Source organism: Bidens hawaiensis, unplaced genomic scaffold (assembly GCF_021521415.1).
Source record: "Bidens hawaiensis isolate Kalapana, Puna unplaced genomic scaffold, B.hawaiensis_p1.1 tig00018852_1, whole genome shotgun sequence".
NCBI classification, from domain to species: Eukaryota; Viridiplantae; Streptophyta; class Magnoliopsida; order Asterales; family Asteraceae; genus Bidens; species Bidens hawaiensis.
The window spans coordinates 139,513-166,607 of NW_027492865.1; the positions used below are offsets into that span (position 1 = coordinate 139,513).

Genomic DNA, 27,095 nt, shown 5'->3' on the forward strand with positions numbered 1-27,095 from the left:
TTGTCAAAGATTTTCGTTTTATTAGCCTTATCGGAGCTGTTTATAAAGTGGTAGCTAAAATTCTGGCAAATCGAGTAAGTAAGGTCATTCCTTCAATTATTAGCCCGGAACAAACTGCTTTCATAAAAGGAAGGCAAATTTTAGATGGTTCGTTAATTATGAATGAAGTGGTTGAGTGGTTCAAAAAATGGAATAAAAAATTGATGATATTCAAAATTGATTTCGAAAAAGCGTATGACTCTTTATCGTGGAATTTTTTGTTTAAGATGATGGAACACATGGGCTTTCAAATGAAATGGATTTCTTGGATTAAAGCGTGTTTGGGATCGGCTCGTATGTCAATTCTTGTTAATGGAAGCCCGACTTTGGAATTCGAGATGCATCGAGGTTTACGTCAAGGTGATCCTTTATCTCCGTTTCTTTTTTTAATAGCTATGGAAGGGTTACATGTGGCCATGGAGGATGCTATTGAAGCGGGTATTTTTAAAGGAGCTCGAATTGGTAGAAATGGAGGGCGGATATCTATCTATTTTATGCTGACGACGCTATATGTTTGGGGGAATGGTCGGAGGCAAATATAAATGGTATTGTTCAGATCTTGAATTGTTTTTATTTGTCTTCAGGTTTAAAGTTAAATTTATTCAAATCTAATTTATATGGAGTGGGGGTCCCATATGAGGAGGTGGTTTTACGTGCTTCTTCGACAGGTTGTCTTCCGGCTAAAATTTCCTTCACCTATTTGGGTTTACCGGTTGGTTCGAGTATGAAAAGGGTTGAAGATTGGAAGGTTATCATAGATAAATTCAAAACTCGTCTTTCGGTTTGGAAGTCGAATTTATTATCTATTGGAGCTAGAGCTCTTTTAAACACTTCGGTCCTTGGAGCCTTGGGAATTTATTTCTTTTCCCTATTCGTTGTGCCTCTAAGTGTTTTGAAGGTTTTGGAAAGAATTCGGTCTCGGTTCTTTTGGGGTTTTAAAGATGATGAAAGAAAAATTCATTGGGTGTCTTGGAAACAAGTGTCGGCCTCTAAAGAGAAAGGAGGTATCGAGATTGGGTCCTTGGAGGCATTTAACAAGGCTCTTTTACAAAAGTGGCGTTGGAGGTTTGTTTCAGATAGCAATTGTGTGTGGGTTAAGTTGATCAAAGCCATATATGGAGTTGAAATGAATCCTAACTATCGTGAAAATAGTGGGTTAGGGTCGGGTGTGTGGTCGTCTATGTGTAACTCATTAATAAACTACACGATTTAGAAGTAATTCCTCTTTCGGCTGTTCAAAAAAAGATAGGAAATGGTCAAGAAACTAGATTTTGGTTAGATTGTTGGGGGACAGGCAGTACGTTGGCGGTCAAATATCCTCGCCTTTATGCGTTGGAAATGGACAAGCAATGTTTTGTTAATCAAAGGGCATACGGTGGTTCTTGGAATTGGAGAAGAGAGATTAGAGGGGGGAGAGAAAGTGAACAATTTGATAATTTGATGGTGGAGTTAGGACATGTAAGTTTAACGGATTCTCAAGATAGATGGATTTGGAGTTTTGGGGATATGACAGACTTCACGGTTAAGGGTGTAAGGAAGGTTATTGATGACTTTATTCTTCCTTCGTGGGCTCGAAAGACAATATGGTTCAAATTTCTTCCTAGAAAAGTTAATATTTGTGCTTGGAGGGTGTTACTTAAGAGACATCCTATGAGAGTCAATCTGGTGAGTAAGGGTATAGACATTCCGAGTTCTTTATGTCCTATCTGTAATGATCATGAGGAGTCTATTGACCATGTTTTCGATATGTGCTCGGTGGCTAATCGGATTTGGGGTCTTGTTGCTTCTTCGCTTGGCCTACCGTTGTCTTCCTCTTTGGCTCCGATTGAGCTGATGTCTTGGTGGGACACTTTAAGAGTCCAAACTCATAAGAAAGATATGATCGGGATGATTATATTTGTCACTTGGTGGATTATTTGGAGATTCAGAAATGACTTGGTATTTGAGAAGAATCGGCATAACAAAGAAACGATATTTGATGAAATTTTAAATTTCTCGTTCTTATGGTATAGTAGCAGAAATCGTAAATGTAATATTTCTAGGATCGAGTGGCTTAAGAACCCTCTATTGTATTTGTAATGTTTTATGTTTTTTTTGTTCTAGCTACTTGCTAGGACTGTTTTATTTATTTTTATAAAATACCGCCTTTTAAAAAAAAACAAATTAGGTTTGTGCATCATTCTTTGTAAACAAAAGGTTACACAATAGAAAACTTGAGTTATGGATACGTAAAATAAGATAGTCGAGTAAAATAGGAGGTGTTTGAGGGGTAATTAACAAAAGTTGGTTCTTAACAGTTTAAATAAATATTTTTGTTGTTGTTTGATTTCAAATTAATGTAGCAAAAGTTAGCTCTCGATACAAATTTTATTTATTGATCTTAATTGTCTTACTCCACTGTTTTTCTAGATGCAACTCATTTGATCAAAACATAATAACTGGACAATTTATCTAGTTAATTGCAAACTAACCTAACAAAAAATTGTGTTTGTAAGTACAAACTCAAGAATATAATATTTGTGGCTAATAATCCGATGATTATAATAACAAATTTCTTAAAAAAAAAATTAATTATGTGCAAGAAAATCAATCTCAAGGGTTATTGAGTCAAACATATTAGTTGTGTACTTGTACATGTATCACAAGTTTGACCTTCGATTCCTGCATTTTATTGTCATCTTAATACTTAATATACGTTTATGTGGACCTTATACATTAGGTGAGTCAAACATATATTAAATAACAATGTAGTTCAAAACTACAAATAAGTTGATATCAAACTAAAATACATAAGTTGTGAATCCGATTTATCAAATAAAAGAGAACTCCTTCCTTTGAGGATTATATAAATGCAAATTTTAATTTTGGTGAATTCGAGTCCATATTTATTCTTTCACAATTACCAATTTATCATCTTATCATCTTTTTCATAAATTGTTTTTAGGTTTGATGTATGCATTTGAAGGTAATAATAAAATTAGCTGCTTTGGAGAGAGTGTACAGTAGAAAATTTATAAAATAATACACTTAGATCACCAAAATTTATTAATTAAAAAAGTTATTAATTAATCGATAAATTAATAATTATTAACTTATATATTAATTAATATTTTATTAATTTATAGTATAATACTTAGTTTACAAACATCTTTCAAGCTTTCACTTAATTATCATATACAATGCATGTATATCAAATGAACGGCCCAATTTGAAAGAAACCTTCAATCCCCCACCTTATTATGTTTCTTGTGTTCAATGTATCACTTTATGGACATTAAAAATATTTTCTATATAAATACAAGATCAAAATAGGTTAACACAAACAAATCATACACACAACATGGCTTCCCATCTTAAAGGTGTGAAAAAAACAACAATGACAGACGAGATTCGAAGAGCATTATACAAGCACAACAAGGATAATTCAAGTCTCACTCAAAAGCAATTGCAAGAATGTGTTCATAGTAACTATGGTTTGCAGGTAAGTCAAGCGATAATATCAACAAAAAACAAAAGACAATTGAGTCATTTTTCAAGAAACATTCATAAATCATTCATGTAATATGCTATATATAAAGAATTATTAATTTATATTTTATATGGGGTCTAAAGAAATTATCAAAAATGTATTATCTTATAATTTTAGCGAATTATTAATTTAGCACCCTATCCTCGAGTCGGGACCAGCAAAAAATATTATCTTAGAGAGTTTATTAAATAATCGAGTATTAATTTATCGAGTTTCTACTGTATATGGTGATATCCTGTGAGAGAGAGAGAGAGAGTTTAAAGGATAAATTTAGAAATTTTATTTTCAAAGAAAGTAATTAATTGAGGCACTTGCTTTTACTGTTAGTCAAAAAGGAGTGTTTTTTAGTTGCTAGAGATGAATTAAGAGCATTCACAACAACTACTATGTAGCGTTTGGTATGCAGGAATGAAGGACGGAATGGAATAACCTATTGTGAAGGAATGGAAAATAGTGTGTTTGGTTGACCAAATGAATGGAATGACCTATTACCTAATTCATTCCATTCCTTCTAAAATACCTCAATTTCATTCCATCCATACCCACATGTTTCTTTTTCATTCCATCCCTCCTTAACCCTACATCACCTCCACCACCCTCCCAACACCACCACCACCCAACATCAACACCCACCGCCACCACCAACCACCGTCGCCACTGCCACCAGCCACCACCACCCCCGCCCACCACCTGCCTCCACTAACCATCACCATCGGTGCCAGCCATCCAGCACCAACCGCCGCATATATCAACCATCGCCCAGCAATCACACATGCCCCCCACCGTCACCGGCTCACCGCTGCCCACCACCGCCGCCACTGCCACCAATCACCACCATCGGCGTCCACCGCCCCCGCCACCCACCTCCACAAACCATCGCCTTCAGTGCCAGCCACCCACCACCTCCAGCTGCCCGCCGCATCCATCAATCATCGCCTCACCATCACACATGCCGCCCACCGTCACCGCTGCCCACCACCACCTCCACTGTTACCGCCACCACCACCTCCATTTTCCTACTTATTAAAAAGTCAATCCCGAAATTTTCAACCGCTAGTACTGTTTTGTCAATATTGGTAAAAATTCAACAAATTTATTTACACATCTATTATTTAAAGAATTCAAATAAATATGTCTCTTAAACCACACAATGGAATGAACCATGTGGACCATACGACGATCTAAATAATTATGGGTGCACACTTAATTAATGAAATCCCCGTATGGAAGCCATAGTAAGTACGGTTGTGTGCGATAACTCAGACCCGAGGATGATGGCAGAAAAACGATAAAATGTGAAGTCATGATGGATACGCCGCCGGTACATCCTATATATAAGTGCATTTATTATGTTTCCTATTTGTAGCGTTTTCCGAGTCATCCAAGGATTTGACGTTATTCTTTTGTCAAAAGTTTTTGCTTGCAATTATCTTACTAAAGACAATATTCGTTAGTAATTATTTTCTTTCTAGTTTATTTTAATTTCGGGATGAAATTTCTAAAAAGTTGGGGATACTGTGACATCCGTCAAATTCGGGTCTCGAGTCGTTTTCGTTTTGTAAACTTTTATTACGGGAACCCGACTCAACATTTTTAGAACTTTATTTATTTATTATACAATATTATATTATATATTTCGATCACCAATAAATCGATGTTTTGTCATATTATAGTGTCGTTAAAGAACATAAGGGATTCAAACTAATTTTTCGTAAAGTAGTTATAGGCTTTGGAAATCTTTAAATCTCATATAAACGTTGTTTGCAACTTAAGGGACCTTTTATATAAATATGTACCATATACATATAACTAAAAACCCTAAACCTAACATTTACATCACAAACAAACCACACCAGCCGCCACCCTCCCTTCCTTACCATTTTTCGGCGACCGGAATTGGTATCCGGCGACCTCCGGCCACCTTACTCCCACCTTTCTTCCTCCGGCGAGCACCACCTCCAAACACCACCCACCACCTCCACCGCAGCCATCACTCCAGCCGCACCACCACCTCCTCCCTTTTACCCTCCACGATTTTCCGGCAGCCCCCTCCTCCCCCTTTCCCCTTCGACTTTGTTTTCCGGCGACCGGAAAACCGGCCGCCGCCTACTCAGTCCCACAACTCTCTCTCTCTCTGCCTCTCTTTCTCTTTCAGTTTCTCTCTTTCTCTCTCGGCCTCTCTCTCTCTCTCTCAGTCTCTCTCTCTATTCGGCTCACTCTCTCCGTCTCTCTCTCATCTCCGGTGGATTTCGGCTCGGTTCATTCCAGGTATCGAGCCACGACCCGTGAACACGAAAAAGGTATATAATTTGGGTGTTGGTGTTACTAAACTTCATATATCGATTATCAGGTGTTTACGTTGTGGGAACGAGTTTGGTTTTAATTTGTCATTTAAATTATGGAATTGGTTTGTTAACATATTGTGTCTCGGGATTTGGATTTTTGAGTCGTCTCGTCAGGACCCGAGTTCGAGTCCCCCGTTAAAACCGATTTTGTGTTATTGTTGTTAAAAGTTGTATAATTAGTATAAAACCATTTAATATATAAAACTCATTATTTATAACGATTATTATTATATTTATTATTATTATCATTATTATTATAAATATTAAAGTTGCTATTATTATTTATAAAGATCATATTACTAATTATTAAAATCATATTTCTATCATTTATTTATTAACAATATTATTATTATTATTATTATTATTATTAACTAGATGGTTTTTATTATTATTAATATTATTGTTAATATTATCCACTTGTTTTTATTGAACCAAAACCCATGCCGGGCCTAGTTGTCGTTTCACGCCATTAATACTCGAGTTACATTTTTCTCACTAATACTATTAGTATTAAAATGTTATAAGCTAGTTATTATCATTTATATGGCATATATAATTATTATTATTATTAGTAAAATTCAAATCTATTAATAACGTAATCAACAACAAAAGTAATTATTATTATATTGTTATTATTATTAGTTTTAACAACAATCCTCGAGTGGTAGTATAGTTATATATCATCAACATTATCTTACAAGACGAGTTTAATTCAAGAGTTCGGTTTTATAAAAAAAAATGAATTGATAATAAGGTTTATAATAATATTATTAATGTTTAAGATAGAAATGATAATAATGAAGACGAGTTTAATTCAAGAGTTCGGTTTTATAAAAAAAAATGAATTGATAATAAGGTTTATAATAATATTATTAATGTTTAAGATAGAAATGATAATAATGATTTTTAAAATATGTTTTATATATATATAGATATATAAGATAATGTTGATGATATATAACTATACTACCACTCGAGGATTTTTGTTAAAACTTATTGGCTAACATTAATAAATGATACATTGAATAAAATAATATTGGTTTAGTTATTTAAAAGCCCAAATAAAATAATATTATTTTATTTTAAATTATCATTTAAGTGTGAGTCCCTAATCATTAGCAAACTAACTGGTAATCCGATTTACAACCGAACCTCATCGTTCCATGTTTCCAATATAGTTTAATTATGGTTTCAAGTTCATTAATATATATTACGTTATTTATTTTAGCTAAGGTGTTTATCGTTTCAAGTCGGATCTGTTCGTTTACCGTTCGAGCTTCATTTATTTATCTATTTATTTCTCGGTTCATCAGTCGAGGTGAGTACTTTCATACCCTTTTTCCATCTTCCGTTGGGGTGACATTTCATACTTATCAAACTAAATTCTTTATTTACTTGAATCTTAAACCCATAAACGTGATTGTATATCTTACTTGAATAATTGCTCGATTTGGTGTTCTATGCTTATTTGTCTATGTGTTTATCGTTTTTAGTTGGTGGAAGTCTATTAAATCCTAGACTACTTGGCATCCCCTTGTAGCAAGGTGTCGTTAACGTAATGCAATTAACGCTATTCTATTAAATCCTAGACTACTTGGCAACCCCTTGTAGCTAGGTGGCGCTAACGTAATTCTATTAGCGATTGTCAATTTATCCAAGTTGTTGCTTTTATTTATTGTTTCGTATACAAGTTTTGTGGCTTTTTATTACTATATACTTATATGCTCAAACTTATGAATTGCTCACCAACCTTTGTGTTGACAAACTTTATTTTATGAAATGTTACAGGTTTGACTTGACTCGAGGACTTGATGAAAACGTTACCAAGACCTTTAGGATATTAGTAAAACGAATAATATAAATGTTACTTGTATTCAATTTGTTTGTGTGAACGAGATGTGTTGTTTATTTGATTTGTTGAAATAAAATGAGTTAAATAAATATTGTCACTTTAAATAGTGTCTTGTGTATTTGTCCAATCACGTTGCACCCCGACATGTTCCGCCGCCTTTAGTCGGGGTGTGACAAGTGAAGTTTGTGGAGATAAGTTCTTATATGCAAACTTGAGAGTTGAGAAGGACTCCATGGTGGCCTAACTTTCTCTCTCATTCACTCACATACATATATATGTACATACATTATATGTATAGTTTTAATTTTTTTTAATGAGGTTTGTGAAAGTTTGTTGTGAAAAAAGTGAGGTTTTTAAGAAAAATTGAAATATAATGTGGCGATTATTTGATGGTTTGTATAGTTTGTTGTTATAGATGCTATAAAATAAACCATAGGTGTATAAGCTTGTTTTCATATAACATAAGGAAATGTAAGTAAGGGCATGCTAGAGTGAGTTAATTCTCCCCTAGGAGTAGAGAAACACTCTACTTACTATTGTTAGTGGCGAAATAAAAGATTCTATTACAGTTGTACTTACAAAATATGAAATCAAACTTACACATATCACCTATGGTTTATCTTAATTCACCTCAAGCAAGTGAGAAATACCTACCTTGTGATTAACACTAAAAGTAAACCTCTCAAGTGATCACTTCTTTGAAAAAAACCTTATAAAATAAAAAGATTCAAGATTACGTGAAAACCAATTCACATCTTTTAAGTGTTTACGTGTGTTTTCCAGTGGTGTCAATTTTATACTTTTGTTTATGCACAAAAACCATTGGGGTGTTGCGGGACCCCACAATCTAAACACCCACAGGATCCCCCAATCTGAACGCCTACTCGATAAACTTGATCTACCTTTTACAAACAAGGATGAGATTAACCTCTTAACAAATCTATGTGTCTATATTTAAAAGCTCAATGGTATAACTATGATTTAGTGGCATGCATAATTTTGTCTTATTAAAAAACGTGGCCTAAAATATACGAAATTTTGGATTCACACACGACCAGGATTCTATAAATTTTGATCAATTTTGAACACGTGAATTATATTGATTTATTTAGAAGTAAAATTAGCGTCACATCCCACAAACTTTAATCGTTGTAAGGGTAACCAATCTTGACTGTTACTTTTTTGGCGAAATAAAAGGGTTGACTTTTATTATTATTGGCACACAAGTAGCCAGTCAGCCACCGCCAAAACACGTGGACCCATTCACTTAAACTTGGCAATTGGCATCTTGCATGGATATATGATATATCCTTTTACTAGCTTTTGAACTCGTGTATTCCACGCAATGTTTTAAAAACCGGTATTTTACTTGTACCGGATTGGACTAAAAAATGGTACAACCGGTTGAACCGGATTATACCGAGAGGTTCAACCGGTTGAAGAGTTTACCTTATAATTTCCTATAAATGTAACTTTAATTCAAAGATAACCCAAAACTAAATGATTTCTATAACAAAAAATAATCCAAAAGTTAATCCATATTAAAAAAGTAACGCAAAAACACTCAATTTAAAAAAAAATAGTCCTAAGGTTTACACGTTTGTCTTTTAATTGTTGGGTTAAAAGTAATTTTGAAAAAATATGGCCGCAAATATTAAAAATTTCTCGAGCTTAAAACTGGTTTGCTGTTAAAACCGGTATTTTAAGCCAAAACCGCCTGTACGATGTTCTAGCAAACCGGTCATAAATACCGGACTCAAATTACCGGCCTACTGTGCGAAATCCGGTTTAACCGGTTCAACCGGCCGGTTTGAACCGGTTTTTAAAACACTGATTACACGTGATTTGTCAAATAATAAAAATAAATTAGTTTCTTTATTTCAATTGTGATTCTCAAAATATTTATAAATTAATTTAATGTAGATTTAATGGAAAAAAACAAATGGGTGGTTAACAAAAAGTACTAAAATAGCATGGTTTTATTGGAAACGTCAAGAAATTTTAAAAATAGTACTAAAGTTGTGTAATTGGCCAAAACTCAGGTATGATAATGAAACTTAATTCAATAATGAATAAAATCCACACTATGCTATAACCCACTTGACAAAATGATTTTGACCCATGGCTCATGAATAACTAGAATGAATGAGATGAGAGATTAGGAATTAAAGAAATGTAGGCTTGACACCTAAGCTTCAACATTTTTTTTTATTAGTATTGTAAGATTTTCTTCATATTTATAGTGTTTGAAATTACTCATGAATCGAAGCGAGTCATTCAAAAACGAGATTTTAACCGTTCATACTAATTTTAACATCTTAAATCTGACTCACCTATGAATACCGTCAAGGAGAAAACCCACCAGTATGAAAAATCGCTATTAAGTCAGTTTTAGAACCTAAGGCCTTAAGATCCCAAGTTTTAACCACTATCTCCAATGCCATTGAACCGGAAGGTCGGATTTTAGTAATTAGTTAATTGAATTACTTAAATCCAACATCCATAAAACTTGCTTGTTATTTCCTAGCATGCGTTGAGGATAACTTAAAAAAATCATTAAAAGACTTGGTAATAATAACCATGGTGATATAGCTGTGCAATTCTAAAAACATTCGGTATGAGATATTATCAGTTAATGGATTATTTGTTTGAATTGTTATGGTTCAACTTGCCTTTGATATATTTTAGTGATCAATTAAAGTCTATTATTTTATTTTAGTACTCTTTATATTTTGTTAACATTACATTATAAACACATAATAAAAGATACGTAATTTCATATTTTTATTTTAAATTGTATATTAATATTAACTTTTAACTTATTCATGACATCATTCAATTTTTAATCGACAAAACGACCGTGATTGGTTTGTTTATGAAAACATCAATAACACTAGTAGCTCTACTTTGAATTTTGTTTTCTTTTTCTTTATTTATTATTCTTTTTAATTTAATGGGTTGCGTATCACTAAAATCATGAGACATGCGAGTATTTTTAGCAAAAAATATTGGAATGTCATTTGAGCTTGTTTGTCCTAACCACTTTTACAACTAAGTTACAAAATAACAATACTTGATAACCTTAAAAGGAAAATGTTTAAATGACGAGTGTCACATTAATATTATTTTATTCAATCCTGTACACGGAACTAGTTTATTCTTGCAACACTCAATCAACACGAGTTGCCCACACGCATTAATATCAAATGGTAGCTGTCTTTTTGTAGACTCTTTAATCTTTTATTTTGTCATCCATCTTTGAAAAGTCAAACATCTTATGTCCTTTGACTTTTACCTTTTCAAAATCAATCCTCTTGCCCTCACAACTTGTATATATAAAACCAACATTCATAAACCACAATTCCACAAAATCAAAACCTCCCAAGTCGCAACTTTCCCATATAACTTTCTCTATATTTCTAGTTCAAATAATGGGTGATGTTCAAACCGAAATCGAAGTTCCGCGCTATTTCTTGTGCCCGATTTCCCTCGAAATCATGAAAGATCCGGTAACACTCTCAACCGGAATCACCTATGACCGCGATAGCATCGAAAACTGGCTGTTTTCACAAAAGAAAGACGTGTGTCCGGTAACCAAACAAGGCGTTGTTGACATCGAGCTGACCCCAAACCACACCCTTCGTCGGTTCATCCAATCTTGGTGCACCCTCAACGCCTCATTCGGAGTAGAAAGGTTCCCAACACCGCGAATTCCCATCTCCAATACCGAAATTATCAAACTCCTTAGAGACTCAAAGTCTCCACAACATCAAATGACAAGTTTAAAGAGATTGAAAACAGTCGTTTTGGAGAATGAAAAGAATAAACGGTTAATGGAATCTGTTGGGGCAGTTGGTTACCTAACAACCATCATAACTAACAGCATGACGTCATCGTCACCGGCCGGAGAAGCCACCGGAGCCGATGAAGCACTAAACATTCTCTACCACCTTAAACTCTCAACAATTGGGCTTAAGTCTTTATTAAACATGGGAGATAATTTTGTGGAGACACTGACGCGCGTAATGAAACGCGCCGCCAGTTATGAGTCACGCGCGTACGCCGTGATGTTATTGAAATCAATGTTTGAGGTGGCTGAGCCCATGCAAGTGACGTCACTAAACCCTAATTTCTTCATGCAACTTGTACAAATATTAATTGATCAAATCTCTCAAAAGGCCACAAAAGCAACATTAAAGCTACTAATCAGTGTTTGTCCATGGGGTCGGAATCGAATAAAGGCGGCCGAAGCAGGGTTGGTTCCGGTGTTAATCGACGCGCTTTTGGATTGTACCGAAAAGAGGACATCCGAGATGATCATGACGGTTTTGAATCAGATTTGTCAGTCAGCCGAAGGGCGGGCGGAATTGTTGAACCATGCGGGGGGGTTAGCGGTGGTTTCGAAGAAGATATTTAGGGTTTCGTCGGTGGCTAGCGAGAAGGCGGTGAGGATATTGCACTCGGTGGCGGTGTTTTCCGGCAACTCGCGGGTGGTACAAGAGATGTTGGAGTTGGGGATTGTTAAGAAACTGTTGTTAGTTGTGCAAGTGGAATGTGGAAGCAAGATGAAGGAGAAAGCAAGAGAGATTTTGAAGATGCATGGTAGGGTTTGGAAGAAATCTTCTTGTATCACCTTTAACTTAGTTTAGAAGACACAAATTAAGTTACAAAAGTTTATGTTTAAAATCCATTAAAAATAGAAATTTAGGTAAATAAAGGCCTAAATTTGATTTTTAGGGTTTATTGTAAAACTGTTTTAGGACATACATGAAGAAAACAATAAATGACAGATAAATCTGTTGGTAATCTCTCTGTGAATACACATGCTTAGCTAGGTTATTTTCTTTTTCATTATTTGTATATAACTTATACTCGAATATTATAAATATATTTAGCCACATATATAGGCAAATACTAGGTGTTAAAGGTTTACAATATGTTGATCCTTTGATTAATTATCTATTATGAGTTATACTCACAACATTCCTCAAGTGCTTGTTGAAGGTAGAAACTCTAAAACCTATGTTACCTTGGGTTGACAAACATGGGATTATTGAGTTGATGAAATAATGTAAGTTCTTATTTTTGTTCAAAAAGTTACCACATTAATAAACTACTAGCTCATAAATATCCATCCAAGGTCATCTAGCAGGTTGGTGTAGATGATGGGAAGCCTTAATTAAGAGTATTATATGATAATTAGATGTTCTCAACTAAAATTAAAGGGAAATTTTATTGGGTTATACTTATACAAACTATAAATTTTATATAAGAGAGATTGTTAGGCCATCGATAAGACATATGTACAAAAGTTGTAGGAAGCATATATGAGAATGTTGAGATGAATGTGTGAGCATATAAAAAATGTGGTTTTTTAGGATAAAGTTGTTGGTATATCGGATAAGATTAGTGAGGGAAGACTGAGATAATTTTTGACACGTGAAGAGAAAAAGACAGACGATTCTAGTTAGAGCCGTGAAAACCCTCAATATATAGAAGATAAAAAGTAGGGGCATACTCAAATATTAGGCATGATTTGCTAGTTGTGCACCTTATTTAGGACATGCCCAAAGGTAGAACTTTATGGAGATTTAGAATTAAGGTTAAGGATTTTTATTGGGAGGGTACATGTTTGTCTTAGCCTTGTCCTATGGGCTTGGCTTTTCTTATACGTTCGGTGGCCTTTGCATGTTGCATTCTTCGTGTCCTTGTCTATATGGTGTTCTGGTTGTGACTATTATACATTTGTCACTTTTTTTTTGGTATACAATTATACTATATTTTTAGCGCACATTGTTTTCTGTTGTTAAGATTTCATAAGAAGCACTCTACATATCTAATGTATTTCTGGTCCAGATTTGATTTTAGAGTACTCAGGCTTTCCATAGATACAACACTATGTCTTCTGACATATAGTGATATAGTTTACATGCATCTCACTCTTCAGCCATTACCAATTGTTTTCCTATTGTTTTCCTATTAATGCTATTTTACTAAAGGGGTGTTTAAGATTCCTTATTTTACCTCTTTATAATTTTTTGTTAAGTTAATAAATTACAACATTGTAACTAATTATGAAACTTTTTCTCTTATAATATAATTAATCCCAAACACCTTATTACTTTTCAAAAAGTTTATAAGTTTTAAGTTGTTGAAAATAAGCTATCCCAAACACCCCCTAAGTATGGTTATCTTATCATTGATGATTTTATAAATTTAGAATTACAATAAAGAAATTTCGGATTAGATTAGCATCTATAATATATATGGTTTAGGGTTTAATACTCTATAATACGCGGTACATTTAATAATAACATTCTCTCTTAAGAATAAAACGTGTCACTACATTTATCCAATGACAGCATAAGAAAAGTCTTACTGTGTGCGATTCAAAAAGTTAGTTACGTTTTATTAATATAGTGTTAACAATAGTTGTATCTTACGATACTAATAAACAAAAAAAATGATGTCTAGGTGTCCTAACCACATTCAATCCTAGATTAAAATTTTATACTAATATTCTAATCTCTCTTCTCCTTAATCCATGCTATCCATGGGTCATTAGTGAAAATTGTTTGACCCATGAGTTACATCTCAAGATATAATGCATACATTAATGACTATTTACAATAATATAAAACATAAAATATAATTTTGCTCAATGTATACATTAGTTTTTATTAAAAAATGTCAACACATGTTTTAACAATAAGGACTAGTGAATTCAGTTTGTTTTATGCGAGACTTCTCTCTTCATATATATAAATTTTTAATTATTCTATTTAATTTAAATTTCAATTAATGTGATTATGAATTTTGTATCTTTAATTTAATATTCTAAACGTAGTCATACTAAAAAAAATTAAAGAATTGAAACAATGATCAGTTATACATAAAAAAATTTGGAGTCTTGTAATTGTAATTTGGATTTTTTCTAAAATGTTATAAAACCGAATTCTTTGTTTTTCAAAAACTGTAAAATTTTGTTTTTTTATTTCATAAACATTTACAAAATAATCAATTTCAACAAAACAAATCTTATGTTACTCTACTAATAAAAAAAAGTGTTGATGCTTAAGTGTCAATCCTACATTCACTCATAGCCTAATTTTTCATCATAATTCCTAATATCTCATCTCATTTATCCATAGTCAAAACCATTTTATCAATTGAGTTATAGCATAGTTAGATGGATTTTATTAACTATTTAAAGGTGTATAAAAGTCACGTTTATAATTACCATTCAAGAAGAATTGATGCTAAATATAATCAATTATTGGGTTGGTTGTGGTTTTTCTACATCGCATAAACTATATATTTAAGTGTGCATATATGTAATCTGATGACATTATACTCAAGATTATTGTCTATATGCATATTGATCATCATATGTTAAACATTGTTACACAAAAATTACATTAAGTTCATATTATCCACCATGTGTAGTACACGTAGTGAAACATGAAGAAGATACATTTTATAAGTCATGAAACGTGAAAATTTTATAATTCATAAATCGTTTACCTTTTCTAATACATTAATTTACATGGTAAATGAGACCTTAAAGTGATGATTACAAATTCGAAAATACTTCTTTGTATACAAAATTTGTATCATGTGTTACGTTTAATATGAAGACATCTTTCGGACATGCAATCCTATTACCAAATTGTGTTTGTAGCATTTCAGACTACAATTGTTTCACATGTTTCGTTCTGATTTGACATGAGTCAATCATCGAATATGTATGAGTCATTTTAAAAAATGGTGACTTTGGTTCATTTCAAAACAACTTCAATAAAAACTAATATAGCCTCAAAGGCTTGTGTAAGACCTTGCATTTAAAGCAACTTGGTTTTCATCATCAATGAATCTTTTAGATTTATTATATGGTATGCTAAGCTACACTTAATTTCAATCACGAGAAGTATATTAAGAATCACAATTAAAATATCATACCTGATTTATTTAATTTACTTTTACCTTTCATTTTGTTTATTTTTTTTAAATAACAAAACTTATTTATTTTTGTCATTTGACAAATCCCGTATAATACACGGGTTCAAAAGCTAGTTTCTATAATATATAATTCGTTTAGAAAAAGTATAAAACGTGCATCAAGTCTGCATGAAGAGGACAAGGAAGATTTTTGCCTATTTGTAAAATGTTGACCAGTCAACGTTGACCGTAAGTCAATATTGGACTTAATTGGTCCCTTAAACCGGTTTGTAGTCGTAAATCGTGGGCCGTTTTATGTTCTAATTGCTCTTTCACCCACCCTTTAAATATTAAAGTTGTTATTTTTCATCCTTCAAAATTTGGAACCTGCCAATTTTAGCCCATCATATTTAGTCTAACAAAAGTTTCTAAAGTTTGTGTTAGGGGTGATCATTACCGTCCGGATTTGATGGTTTATATGTCAAAGCCCGAGTCAAACCGTTAGTAACGATTATTAGCCATTACTCATTAATCACCAAAATCAGGCCATTGAAACCAAGCTAGCCATTACTAACGATTTGATTCCGCTTTAGTTTTGGCTTATTAATCGGGCGTATTTACAAGTTAACCAACCCTCTTCATATTTGCATATTTACTCGTACTTACAAGTAATCATGTTGTAGATCAGCTAATTGGGTTACTTTTTGATGAAGTTGATAGGTAAAGGATTCAAATTACAAAAACAAAAGCATGTGATTTTTTTAACAAAATCTACAATTTCACAAAAGAATCTAATTACAAATATATGAAGAACACGAAGAAAAACTTATAGCACAATCTAGTTCACCAATTCTTTGTGTGGCAGCTGGTTATACCTCCATGTTAATTATTCTATGAATTTGAAAATAACTAAATTAAAACAAAAACGTAAAAAACAACTAATTTTGGGATGAAAACGTATTCTATAGAAACTTGTTATTAAAAACATTTATAAATTTACATGCCCATTAACTTTTCCACTATCATTCAAAAAAAAAAAAATTAAAAAACAAACCCTGTCTTACATAAAATTACCAGAGTATGATTAACCTCTGGAAATAAAATCATGCTTATATACCTGAAATTGGTCATAATTCACAAGAACATTATGTAGTCTTAGTAAGAGGGGGGAGGGTTAAGGATTTACCCAATGTGAGATGTCATGTTGTTCAAGGAATCCTAGATGTTGGCGAAGAAAGGGTCATCAACATAGACGTTCTAGTGAGGAGTTATACCAACCATAGGTTAGAAGTTGCTAGCTTGTCAATTGTATTGTATATAAGATTATTTCAAATGTCCGGTGCAACAAATATAATTTTGAATATTTTATTTGTTTTTTTAAATTTAAACAAGTTATTTAAATATGTAATTTTGACAAAATATTTGGATTTATTCAAGAACCGTAACTAGCCTCTTCGATACCGCAACAACTCACTGCCACAACTAGAGGTGTTCTTCGGTTTGTTTTTCGGATTTCTGGTTTTACGGGTCGGGGTTTTTAACGTCTCGGTTCGGGTAATAGTGGGAATAAAACCCGAATATTAAGAACAAAGTTGAATCATAAGATTTGACCCGCTCTGATACCAAGTGTAGGTCCCAAACCGACCATACGAACGGTTTTTCTCTTGATACAAAGTTTCGAGACGGGTGAGGTAAATCAAACGACCGAACATAAATAAAACATAAAGATAAAATATAAATGAACGATCTCGTTGTCAGTTAAAAGATTTGATATGTTAAACAAAGACCCGACCCACCCAAGGTGAGCTCCCCTTGGGTGGATGATTTACACCTTGAAAAACACACATATACAATAAACAAATAAGGTCCTATTTATAGCATAACACTATATTCTAGAAGCCTTATCCCATTGAAACTAAATGTGTGTCCCGAAACTCTCGTTTCGTGTCCGGTTTTCACGTCGGCTTTATTTATTAACTTGACCATAAAATATATACGGCTTTCGCAATTTGATATCGCAAGTCACAAACATTGACCTTACAATTTCTCTCCGCTGTTTGTATGCAAGTCTTTTTTTATATCCTCATTGTATTATGATTGTATTATGATTCAATGACACTCCAAACTTAAGACGCTTAATGAGTTCTGTTAACTCGTCTTGATGTATTTTGTCATCACCATTGCTGGCGAATTCAGAAAACAACCTATATAAATAAACAAGCTACATAAACCATCTAACTTTTAACAAACCTGAAAATGGAAGAAAAAAAGTACATAATGTTGAAGAAAAAATATCACCGTGTCTTTTACTATAATTGTGTTTTATTTTTTTTTTAATTTTCGTCATTGATTGTTTTTTTTTCTTTGACTTTGTGTCCTTTTATTTTGATTTATATTACTCAACATTGTGTTATATTTTATCTGGTATTGCGTCATATTCTGTGATTTATTAAGTATTTTTTTTGTTTATTTTCGTCATTATGTCTTTTTTCCGCGACATTGTGTCTTTTTTATATATTATTTTTTTGAACGAGAAAGACGGGGGAAACATTTAGATTTTTTTTTACTTTTTTTGTTTTTTATTTGTATTTTGAGTTATGATTTTATTTATTATTTTTCTTGAATTTTTTTAAAAGGTTTTTTTATGTCACAAATCCTTATAACACTTTTAATTTTTTTCTCTCTTTATATTTTAACATTTTCCTCCACAGTAAATAACCTTTTTGTTTCGGATGATCCTTTTCATCTAGTATACTATCTCTTTTAGTTTCAAAGTGTTTACTGATTGGCGTTGTGATTCTTACATTGATATCTACGTAAGGAGTCTGTCTAGGTTTGGTTTATTTGCCTTGTCTATCAAGTCGAGTAAATCATTAAACTACATTTGATTTCCGCGCTGTGAGGTAAGATTTCGTATTAAGATCATGGTTCCATAACATAACATTTTCCAACTATTTGATAATTGATACATTAGGGATTCTAGCCTAGGTAGTTACTTGTCATCATCTGAATTAAATTCGAATCCTAAGTTACGTTGTGTCTAATTTTATTAATTAGTTTTAATTAGTTTAAAATTAGTATTTTAGTAAAACCCCCTCAGTTAATATAAATAAATAATTGTGTCCGTTAGTTGAGTGTAATTAGCTAGTTTACGTAATTTAAAAAGTTTGTGGGTTTGATATTCGGTCTTACTTAGTTGTACTATAGTTGATTGGTACACTTGTCGGTTAGTAGTTTAAGTCAAGTTTAAAAGTCTAAAGTTATTACTTAGTTTCTAGATTAGCGCATTTTAATTAATAAATTATTAGACTACTTTTAACACATCAATCAACATGAAATACTGGTGTGTAAATTCATTAATAAATGACACATTTTTACAGTTGCAACATTAAGACATTTTTACACCTGCTTGCTTACAAATTACCGAAAGATACTTGTCACTCGATCATAGTTGTGATTGTGGTCATATTACTTATTGGCTAACACTTGTCCAATAAGTAACGTGTAATAGCCCATTAGACAAGCCTTGTATACAAAACCTCACAATACCAGTAATAACCATCATATAAGTCTACATAGACTTAATGATTGTAACGTAATTAAAATCATTTGAAAATATTTTGAAAGCATTTGGACTATCCGTCATGAGTTAATTGAGTTTTAAATATCATCATGACAGTATTGGAAAACTAGTTGTATCACACAAAAGTGAGTTGTATAAAAATTTAAATATCTCATCTTGAAAGTTTATAAACAAAGAGCTTCTTAGTATTAAGTATCTAGTTAAACACAATATAATATATATAGATTAGTATAACCTGATAATCACGAGATTAGAGACTTTACATGATGGCACAAAGTCTTACATTGCTTAGGCTGAGCTTTTGGATTCGTATATGAAGCTTCTTTTGATCGGATTAGTTACGACTACTCAAGGGTATTATACCAACAATCAGATATATACATATATATATATATACATATGTGTGTATATATATATATATCATAAAGTGAGAGAAATTGTGTGAATTTGGGACGGGAAATGAAGGTATAATTGACTCCCATTTTATAGCTGATTTTGTAATTGGTCTCGTATCGAGACGACCTTAAAATAAGGTCATCACCTATCGCGATGAGACTATAGGGTTGTTGAGTCAGCTCTAGCTATGCCACGTGGCAGGCAACATGTCATGTCAGTGTAACCTCCATGTCGCGTATCACGATGGGTTACTTAAGTGCCCGCTGCGTAGCGCGATGAACTACAAAATTTTCCAGATAATATGCCTTTGCGTATCGTGACGAGGTGTGAATAAAAATTTTGTTTTCCACCACCAAGAATAGTGTTAAATGCGCCATCCCACGTTACGCCCATCACACTTCGCTCAAGCTCGTGCGCATCGGTTTCTTCGCACCATCGCTAGACCACTGTGTGTGTCTTGTCAAACAAGAATATTATCATATGAGCTCTTCCCTTTATAAGAAGCTCACAATTTTTGTAATCTAATGATGTAGGACAAGAACTTATTATTTTTTTTATATCATGTTTTATGATTTTCTTTTCTTCCTTCAGTAATATGGGATGAAAACTCTCATATTCTATTTTTTTTAACTAGTTTATGTATTTATTTGTAAGTTGTTACACTAATAGATTAGTTCGGTGGTACAAATTATATCAATCAATATTTCTCATGAACCATCCCGTTTATGTGCGCGTGTGTGTTTGATTCTTTTGTGACTAGATGAAATCATAATTAGTCATGTATAAGATAAAATACGAATGAAAGAATTATTTATCATGTATCTAATTTGTTTTTCTCGGGTTACGTTGATACTTGATATATATCACTACTCTTTTCAGCTTTTGTGGTGATGAGTCGGCAATTCAATCTATCGATCACTAGCTCATTAGTTTGCAGTGAAATAAGTTATGTATGCTAATAATCTATTGAAAAGAACAAACATTTTATTCATTAAACTTCAATTCAAACAAGACAATAACTTTAACATGCACCAACAAACACATTTAAGATCCCAAAACATAAAAAAGGCATACGTAGATCGGGTATAGAAGCATCGCAACGACGGAGGCCCAAAGAGGGTAAGTGTCACGCTTTAACGCAAACAAGCCAACAACCGCGCAACACTACTAGAAAAAGAGATGTTTTTCTACAACCGAATTGTAGGAAATTCGTGGGAAAAATTCAGTTTCTAACAATTTTCTAACAAAAAAGTTGTTGGAAAAACACATGCTTGAAAATCGTTTTCCAACAACTTTTCTTACAAAATTGCTACAAAAACATGTGGTTGTAAACTTCCTACAACTTTCAAACAAAAACTATTCATAATGCTTATTTTTTTGTTGGAAATCTGTTGGAACTACTTGTCGTAGGAAATTTGTAGGAAATTTTTGTGAGAAAATGACTTGTTTTCTAGTAGTGCAAGGTATCATGATGGTTAACACCTCATTCGAATAAGTCCAAGATAACCCCTTCATATAAACTGTAATCAACAATGTTAAAAGTCCCAGAAGGTTATTCATCACCAATCCATTATACATCTGCATGCATATAAAAAAACAAGTTATGATATTAGTTTGCATAATATATATTTATTGGTTTGAAAAAGTTTACAATTTACGAACCTCTGAAAATGCCAATGAAGCATTCCTTGAAACGCTTGAATAGTACTGGACAAGTGATTTGATTACCGTTCTAGCGTTCATGGCGATTGGGAACACAACAAATGAAGTAAAGTCAAGTGGCATGTGAGCCTCGTTTGAAAACTGCATGATACTTTGCATGAATGCCCCTGAAATCACGTACATGATACCGACACCGAATATAACATACATTATGCTTAATATAGGGTTTTCCATGTCAACCCGTTTGTCGATTTCTGCCCAACTATCCTGTAACGCATAAATAGCAATCACTTTAAAAAAAGCTAGAATCTATATTATGTGCCCAGTTTTGAGGATTTTCTTTTTTTAATTACCAAATAATAATTGGAGTTTGGAGTAACTTACCTCTTCAAACTTTGCAATTGCACGTTTTGGATTTTTGATTCTAGGATCATGTTTCATGGCTTTATCAATCCATTTAACGAATCCTTCGACAAATTCATTTTTTCTCACGATATTATGATAGTTGATTTTGTAAAAGTCTTTTTTTATTTCTTTAAAGATTGCATTATGATCCAAAGAGACTCCAAAACTGAGACTTTCAATGAATTGTTTTATCTCGCCTTGATGTATTTCGTTGTCACTGTCGTATTGTGAAAATAACCTATATTTAGAACAAGAAAAATGGACCCTTCAACATTAACAAACCCTAAAATGGAAGAGATCATCAACATGGTACTTTTAACTTACTGTTCTATCTTTTCTATGTTCGGATCTCCGTTTTCTTTCACTACATCATGTTTTTTATGCACTTGTTTCAAGATTCTTGGCATGATTTTATCTATATGTGTGAGAATTTCACGCTTGGATCTGATTGCTGCTTTCTCAGCCTATAATCAAAATGGAAAATGTTTACAATGTACATAATTGATAGGAATTTCAATGGATCGGGTATTGCTAGTCTCATTCCCATCACAATTATAATACTATGTCAGATACCTGTACCCAGAGGTTTTTAGACACATGATTTGAATCGTTTTCGACATCCTTCCATTTTTCAGCCATTTAGTGCATCCCTTTTGGAACTCGGCCCAATTGATTAGTCCACTCTTGTCATCATCGAAGTGGCTCAAAATCTCCGTTTTGGCATACTCCTTGGATATATGATCATTCTCTTGTTCAAATACTTCTTCGATCATACCTCTCAGTTCATTGTGTTCTATGCTACCGTCTGTATTCGTGTCCGCTTTTGCAAAAATACTGAACAATTGGATTATCTACGTTAGCTATTCAATATATGTTTGATGTTTGTTTAATGTTATATTAGCCTTTTTATATACACGAAACTCAAAACTCGCTCAAAACTAGCTAAGAATCGGATCGTCTGTAAACAATCTGAGCCCGATCCAAATTAGCAAGCTCACTCATTGTCTCGCTAGTCCTGTTCGTTTTAGTTAAAACCCGGCCAAGTTTTATCCCAAAAATATTAAATTAATTTTTTTTTGGTTTTATATATATCAATGTGTAAGAAATACTTAATTTAGAAGTTTAAAAAAATAATAAGCCAAACTCGAGCTCGATGCTTTAAAGGACCTTGACTTCTTTTGTAAACAAGCCGAGCCCGAACCCACCCTGCCCAACTCATTTCTGTGATATATTTAATTGTTTTAGTAGTAGAGTGGTTTATTGAAACATATTAAGTTAATTAAAAGGAATCAGTTTAACACCTCTCAAATACTTTAAAGTTAGGGTTTCCATGCTGGTCACATAGATCATCTTTTGCAAGCCTCTGGACATTAGAGAGGAACCTAATTTGCAAGTACTCTTCCTTCAAGTATGCCAAACTCCTGACCTGAATCAATGGATTCAAGATCTACTTGCACATCCAGAAGATATCATCATAAGTTCAAGATACATTAATTAAGCATACATATAGATCAGAAGAATATATAACATGCAAGGAGGTTGTTGTAAGTATCTGATAAACAAAGTATAAAACCAGCGACACGCCTGATACTGTGAGCGTTAATAAAATTGTAACCGGACTATTGATTAAAGTTAGAAGTTCCACAGTCGCGAATGGAATCAATGATAGAAGCATGATTACAGCTATCTCTCCCGTCATCTCGTCGATATTAACACCATTATCTACAACACAAGTGTCAAAATAATTTGCATTGTTCAATATGATGTATTTGAATTGAAAGTTTGCATGAATGATGATCTAGCTAACCATTAAGAATTGAAAGTTTGTGTCTTAGAGGCAAGCATTTGGTTGATGAATCTTGTCGGTTTTCGTATGCTTGTTTAGGCTCCTTTCCACGAAGCCTATCCCTGTTTAATATTATGCAAAGTCCCCATATGAAAGTGAGAGTGATGAGGGTTGATCCTGCATACATACTCACCCCAAAAACCACTTGGTCCTGAGCAGCTGATTCAGTAGAAACTACACCGGCCACTACAACAAAAATACCATTGACAGTATAAGAACTTTTAAAAAAGCTCGCTCTGACTATTTTTATACTGCCAGTTTTAAACTGATTTCACACAATCAAACGACCGTTGACAAAACACTTGCACTCAAAAGGTCGTTTAAAGCCAGGTAGGCAGTCGATCAAAAAGGCCATCAAACTGTAGAACAATATTTTCCACAAATCGTATTCTCGTTAACCTCTCCCTATAAATAGGTCATACAAGAATTCCTCTTATTTTTAGATAATATTTGTATTAATATAAGCATTATCTAGTTGATTTCTACAATGATTTTATTACGAACAAATACCCGCCAGCTGTTTTGAAAGCAGGCCGTCAAACTTTGAAAACCATGAATCAAATGGCCATGATACAAATACCACGACAACCGTTCTAAAAGTAAGTCAAACTTATAAAATTATAGATAAAAGCGGCTGTTTAAAACAGTATAAGATTAGATGTCAGATTAGATGTCTAACCCTGTGTGGATAGCATGCCCCTTAAAAAAATCGTCTAGAAGAAGTACTTAGCCAATGTACTAACAAGTTAATGTATTAATGAAAAGAGGATGAAACCGAGAAGTTTACCAATAACTACGATGATTCTTGGCAAAGTCATTAGCACCCGGAAAACACTAGCGCCAATAGCCTTACCTCCGAGTAACTCAAACACAACCTCGCCTCCTTTCCGTGTCCATTCTTCCCCCAACATCATCAAATATGTATACATAATCATTAAGAACACCCCTTCTGCCATCGTGTCCGCACATGGCAAGAAACCATAGATGCTTTCACACCTCTTCTCGCCATACAACGTTGTTGTGGGGACCGAATAATCAGAAACACCCGTACGAAGATTCATCTCATGATCAATCCCATCTGATATCATTGATGATGTCGAATATGGCTCGAGTTCTAGCCACCTGCCTTTCATCATGCCAACTATCATAAGCAGTACGATGAAAGTCAAGCCTAAACCTCGGACACATGCCATTGGGAATTGGGATCTGTGGTACTTGATAGATTCATCTGTGTAGACTATATATAGGAGGCTGAATTGCATGAAGTCAAGGTCGTTAATAAAAATAAATAGTTAATTACAGACAAAGTGGCATATATTAATAGTATATATAATTAGTTTCCATCGCAAATTAGGGAAGCCTTATGTTTAGGAAGAGTTTTAGTCGATTTAGCATCAAATAGTTTAACCAGCTTTTATCTTATTAATCAACAACAAATAGCTTTTGTATAGACAAAAGTATTGTTTGCATTGCCAGATCAAAATAGATTTTTTGAAAAAAAAATCACAGTTTGCTACAGTTTTTTTAATTTATCTTTTACATATTTTTAACAAAATCTTTCCATTGTTGTCCATATTTATTTTCTAGAAAAGTAATTATTTCATAAAAAGCAATTTCCACAATTAACTTTTTCGTTATTAGCTACGTTGCCAAAAATCCGTAGCAAAAGTCATAACAAAATTGTGGTACTGGTGTGGCATCACACCTATGAAAAAAATGGCAACAGGACCTCATATTTGCTATAGTTTTTTTATTTGGTTTTATTATTATTTTTTTTACTAAAACTTGTTTATTAAGTCGCGGGCAACTCAAATTCCCTGGTTAAAGAAAGTTGACATTCCAAAAAACACTTATTAAGCTATGTTAATTTCTTATGTTAATTTAATTTAATTCTTATATGATACAAATATGTAAAAAGAAAGTGACACAAAGTGAAAATTAAAACTTGGGTCCGCTCTTGATCAACACTTCTTGTTGAATACAAATATACAATGACATTTTGATATCTCCATTTTGACGATGAAAAGATGGTTTTCAGTAAGTTGTCCACCGACCATACGTAGCAATTTAATTCTTTTGTTTTTTGTTAACTATTATAACATGTTAAGTCGGTTCAATGCTATCTACTCTATCTACCACGGGTGGCTGGCAAACGCGTATTATATAGTATTTGTTCATGAGCTTGTATATTCGGCAACCTTCGTACAAATTTCATACCGGTCAAGCTTTAGGTGGTCGTTATTTTTACCAGGCGTTTACCAAAGCCAATGTTTGAGTCTTTCATCGACAAACTAGGCATTTGCCGGCCTTGAGCTTGAGATATTCTTGGTTAATTTTTAATTTAGTCTAACGCTATTTTTGGGGGTAATGTGGTATTTCCTATTTTACCTTTGTATTTTTTTAGAGTCAACTTAATGAGAAATATACGTTGAATTTTTTTTACTCTTTATCAATTTGTCAATAACTGCCTTTGACTTTGGGGTACTTCTATCATTTTGATAGATCTTGGAGGCTTTTTATGTAAATATGACTTTTATAATATATATAATATGCGTTTCATGGTGGGGAAGGGCGTAACTACAGACTATAGTTACGCAATAACAATTACGCAATTTCCCTATCTTTCTTTCGTCATGTATTAGAAATCAATTTACGTTAATTGTAATGCATGTTGAAATAAAGAATAATTACATTTAATGATAAAGTACCACTTGATGGTTATTAATTATATTAGTTACTAGTTTTTAGCCGCGTGTCACGCGGGTTACTTTTTTTCTTTTTTTTTTAATTATTATGAATGTATATATTTTTCATGTATGATTTGTTTAGATATTAAAATTAAAGATTACATGAATATATAGAATATGTATGGTTGAGTGTTATGTGTCTTATGTCCAAGGCTTGATGCAAAACTACTATCAAGCCGGGGTCTCACTGGAAGCAGCCTCTTTATCCTTATGGGGTAGAGGTAAGGTTGTCTACATCTTATACTCCTCAGACCCTACCATAGCTTTGCTATTGGTAGGATATACTGAGTACGATGATGATGTTATGTTTTTTAGTTTGAGTTAAACTTTAGGCTGTTTTATTTATGTTTGTATGGAGTTGTAAAGGTTGGTTGTTGACTTGTTCATGCGGAAAGTTATGTTGTTTAATGGATCACCTCAAATGACATTTCATGGGTCTATCAATTAATGTGGTACAATATTTTGTTGTTTAATGGATCACCTCTATGCCACAAACACCAAATACTCTCAAGTCACCAGATTGTTTTATTCATAAATGAAGGTTTCCCGTGCCTTTGACCCGAATTCATGGGTACGGGTCTCACCAAACCCAGATAGCCCTTAAACGGGTTATAACATCTCATTATATTAAAAATTAATATTCAAATATTTGATATGAAAATCCTATAAAATAGTGATATACAAAAAATTAATATCCGTTTTTTTTAAAAAGATATTATTTATGGTTATGAAATAATTTTACAGTAAAAAAAT

General features: G+C 33.0%; 3 protein-coding genes across 3 annotated transcripts; 1 reads left to right on the forward strand and 2 right to left on the reverse strand.

Annotated features, from left to right (window-relative positions):
• The first annotated feature begins 11,073 nt into the window (after window positions 1-11,073).
• LOC143557269 (E3 ubiquitin-protein ligase PUB23-like) lies at window positions 11,074-12,571 on the forward strand. The gene has a single exon (XM_077046381.1). It carries the CDS (start codon window positions 11,197-11,199, stop codon window positions 12,412-12,414), a length of 1,218 nt encoding a protein of 405 aa, XP_076902496.1. The 5' UTR covers window positions 11,074-11,196; the 3' UTR covers window positions 12,415-12,571.
• An 8,758-nt stretch (window positions 12,572-21,329) lies between these two features.
• On the reverse strand, window positions 21,330-22,388 carry LOC143557276 (sodium/calcium exchanger NCL2-like). The gene is made up of 4 exons (XM_077046387.1): window positions 22,323-22,388; window positions 22,074-22,213; window positions 21,729-21,987; window positions 21,330-21,611 (listed from the first exon to the last, which is right to left on the reverse strand). Exons 1-4 carry the CDS (start codon window positions 22,386-22,388, stop codon window positions 21,330-21,332), a joined length of 747 nt encoding a protein of 248 aa, XP_076902502.1.
• Window positions 22,389-23,043: 655 nt separating this feature from the next.
• Window positions 23,044-24,788, reverse strand: LOC143557277 (sodium/calcium exchanger NCL-like). The gene is made up of 4 exons (XM_077046388.1): window positions 24,449-24,788; window positions 23,557-23,781; window positions 23,323-23,471; window positions 23,044-23,196 (listed from the first exon to the last, which is right to left on the reverse strand). The coding sequence occupies exons 1-4, from the start codon at window positions 24,786-24,788 to the stop codon at window positions 23,044-23,046; spliced, it is 867 nt and encodes a 288-aa protein (XP_076902503.1).
• Window positions 24,789-27,095: the final 2,307 nt, after the last annotated feature.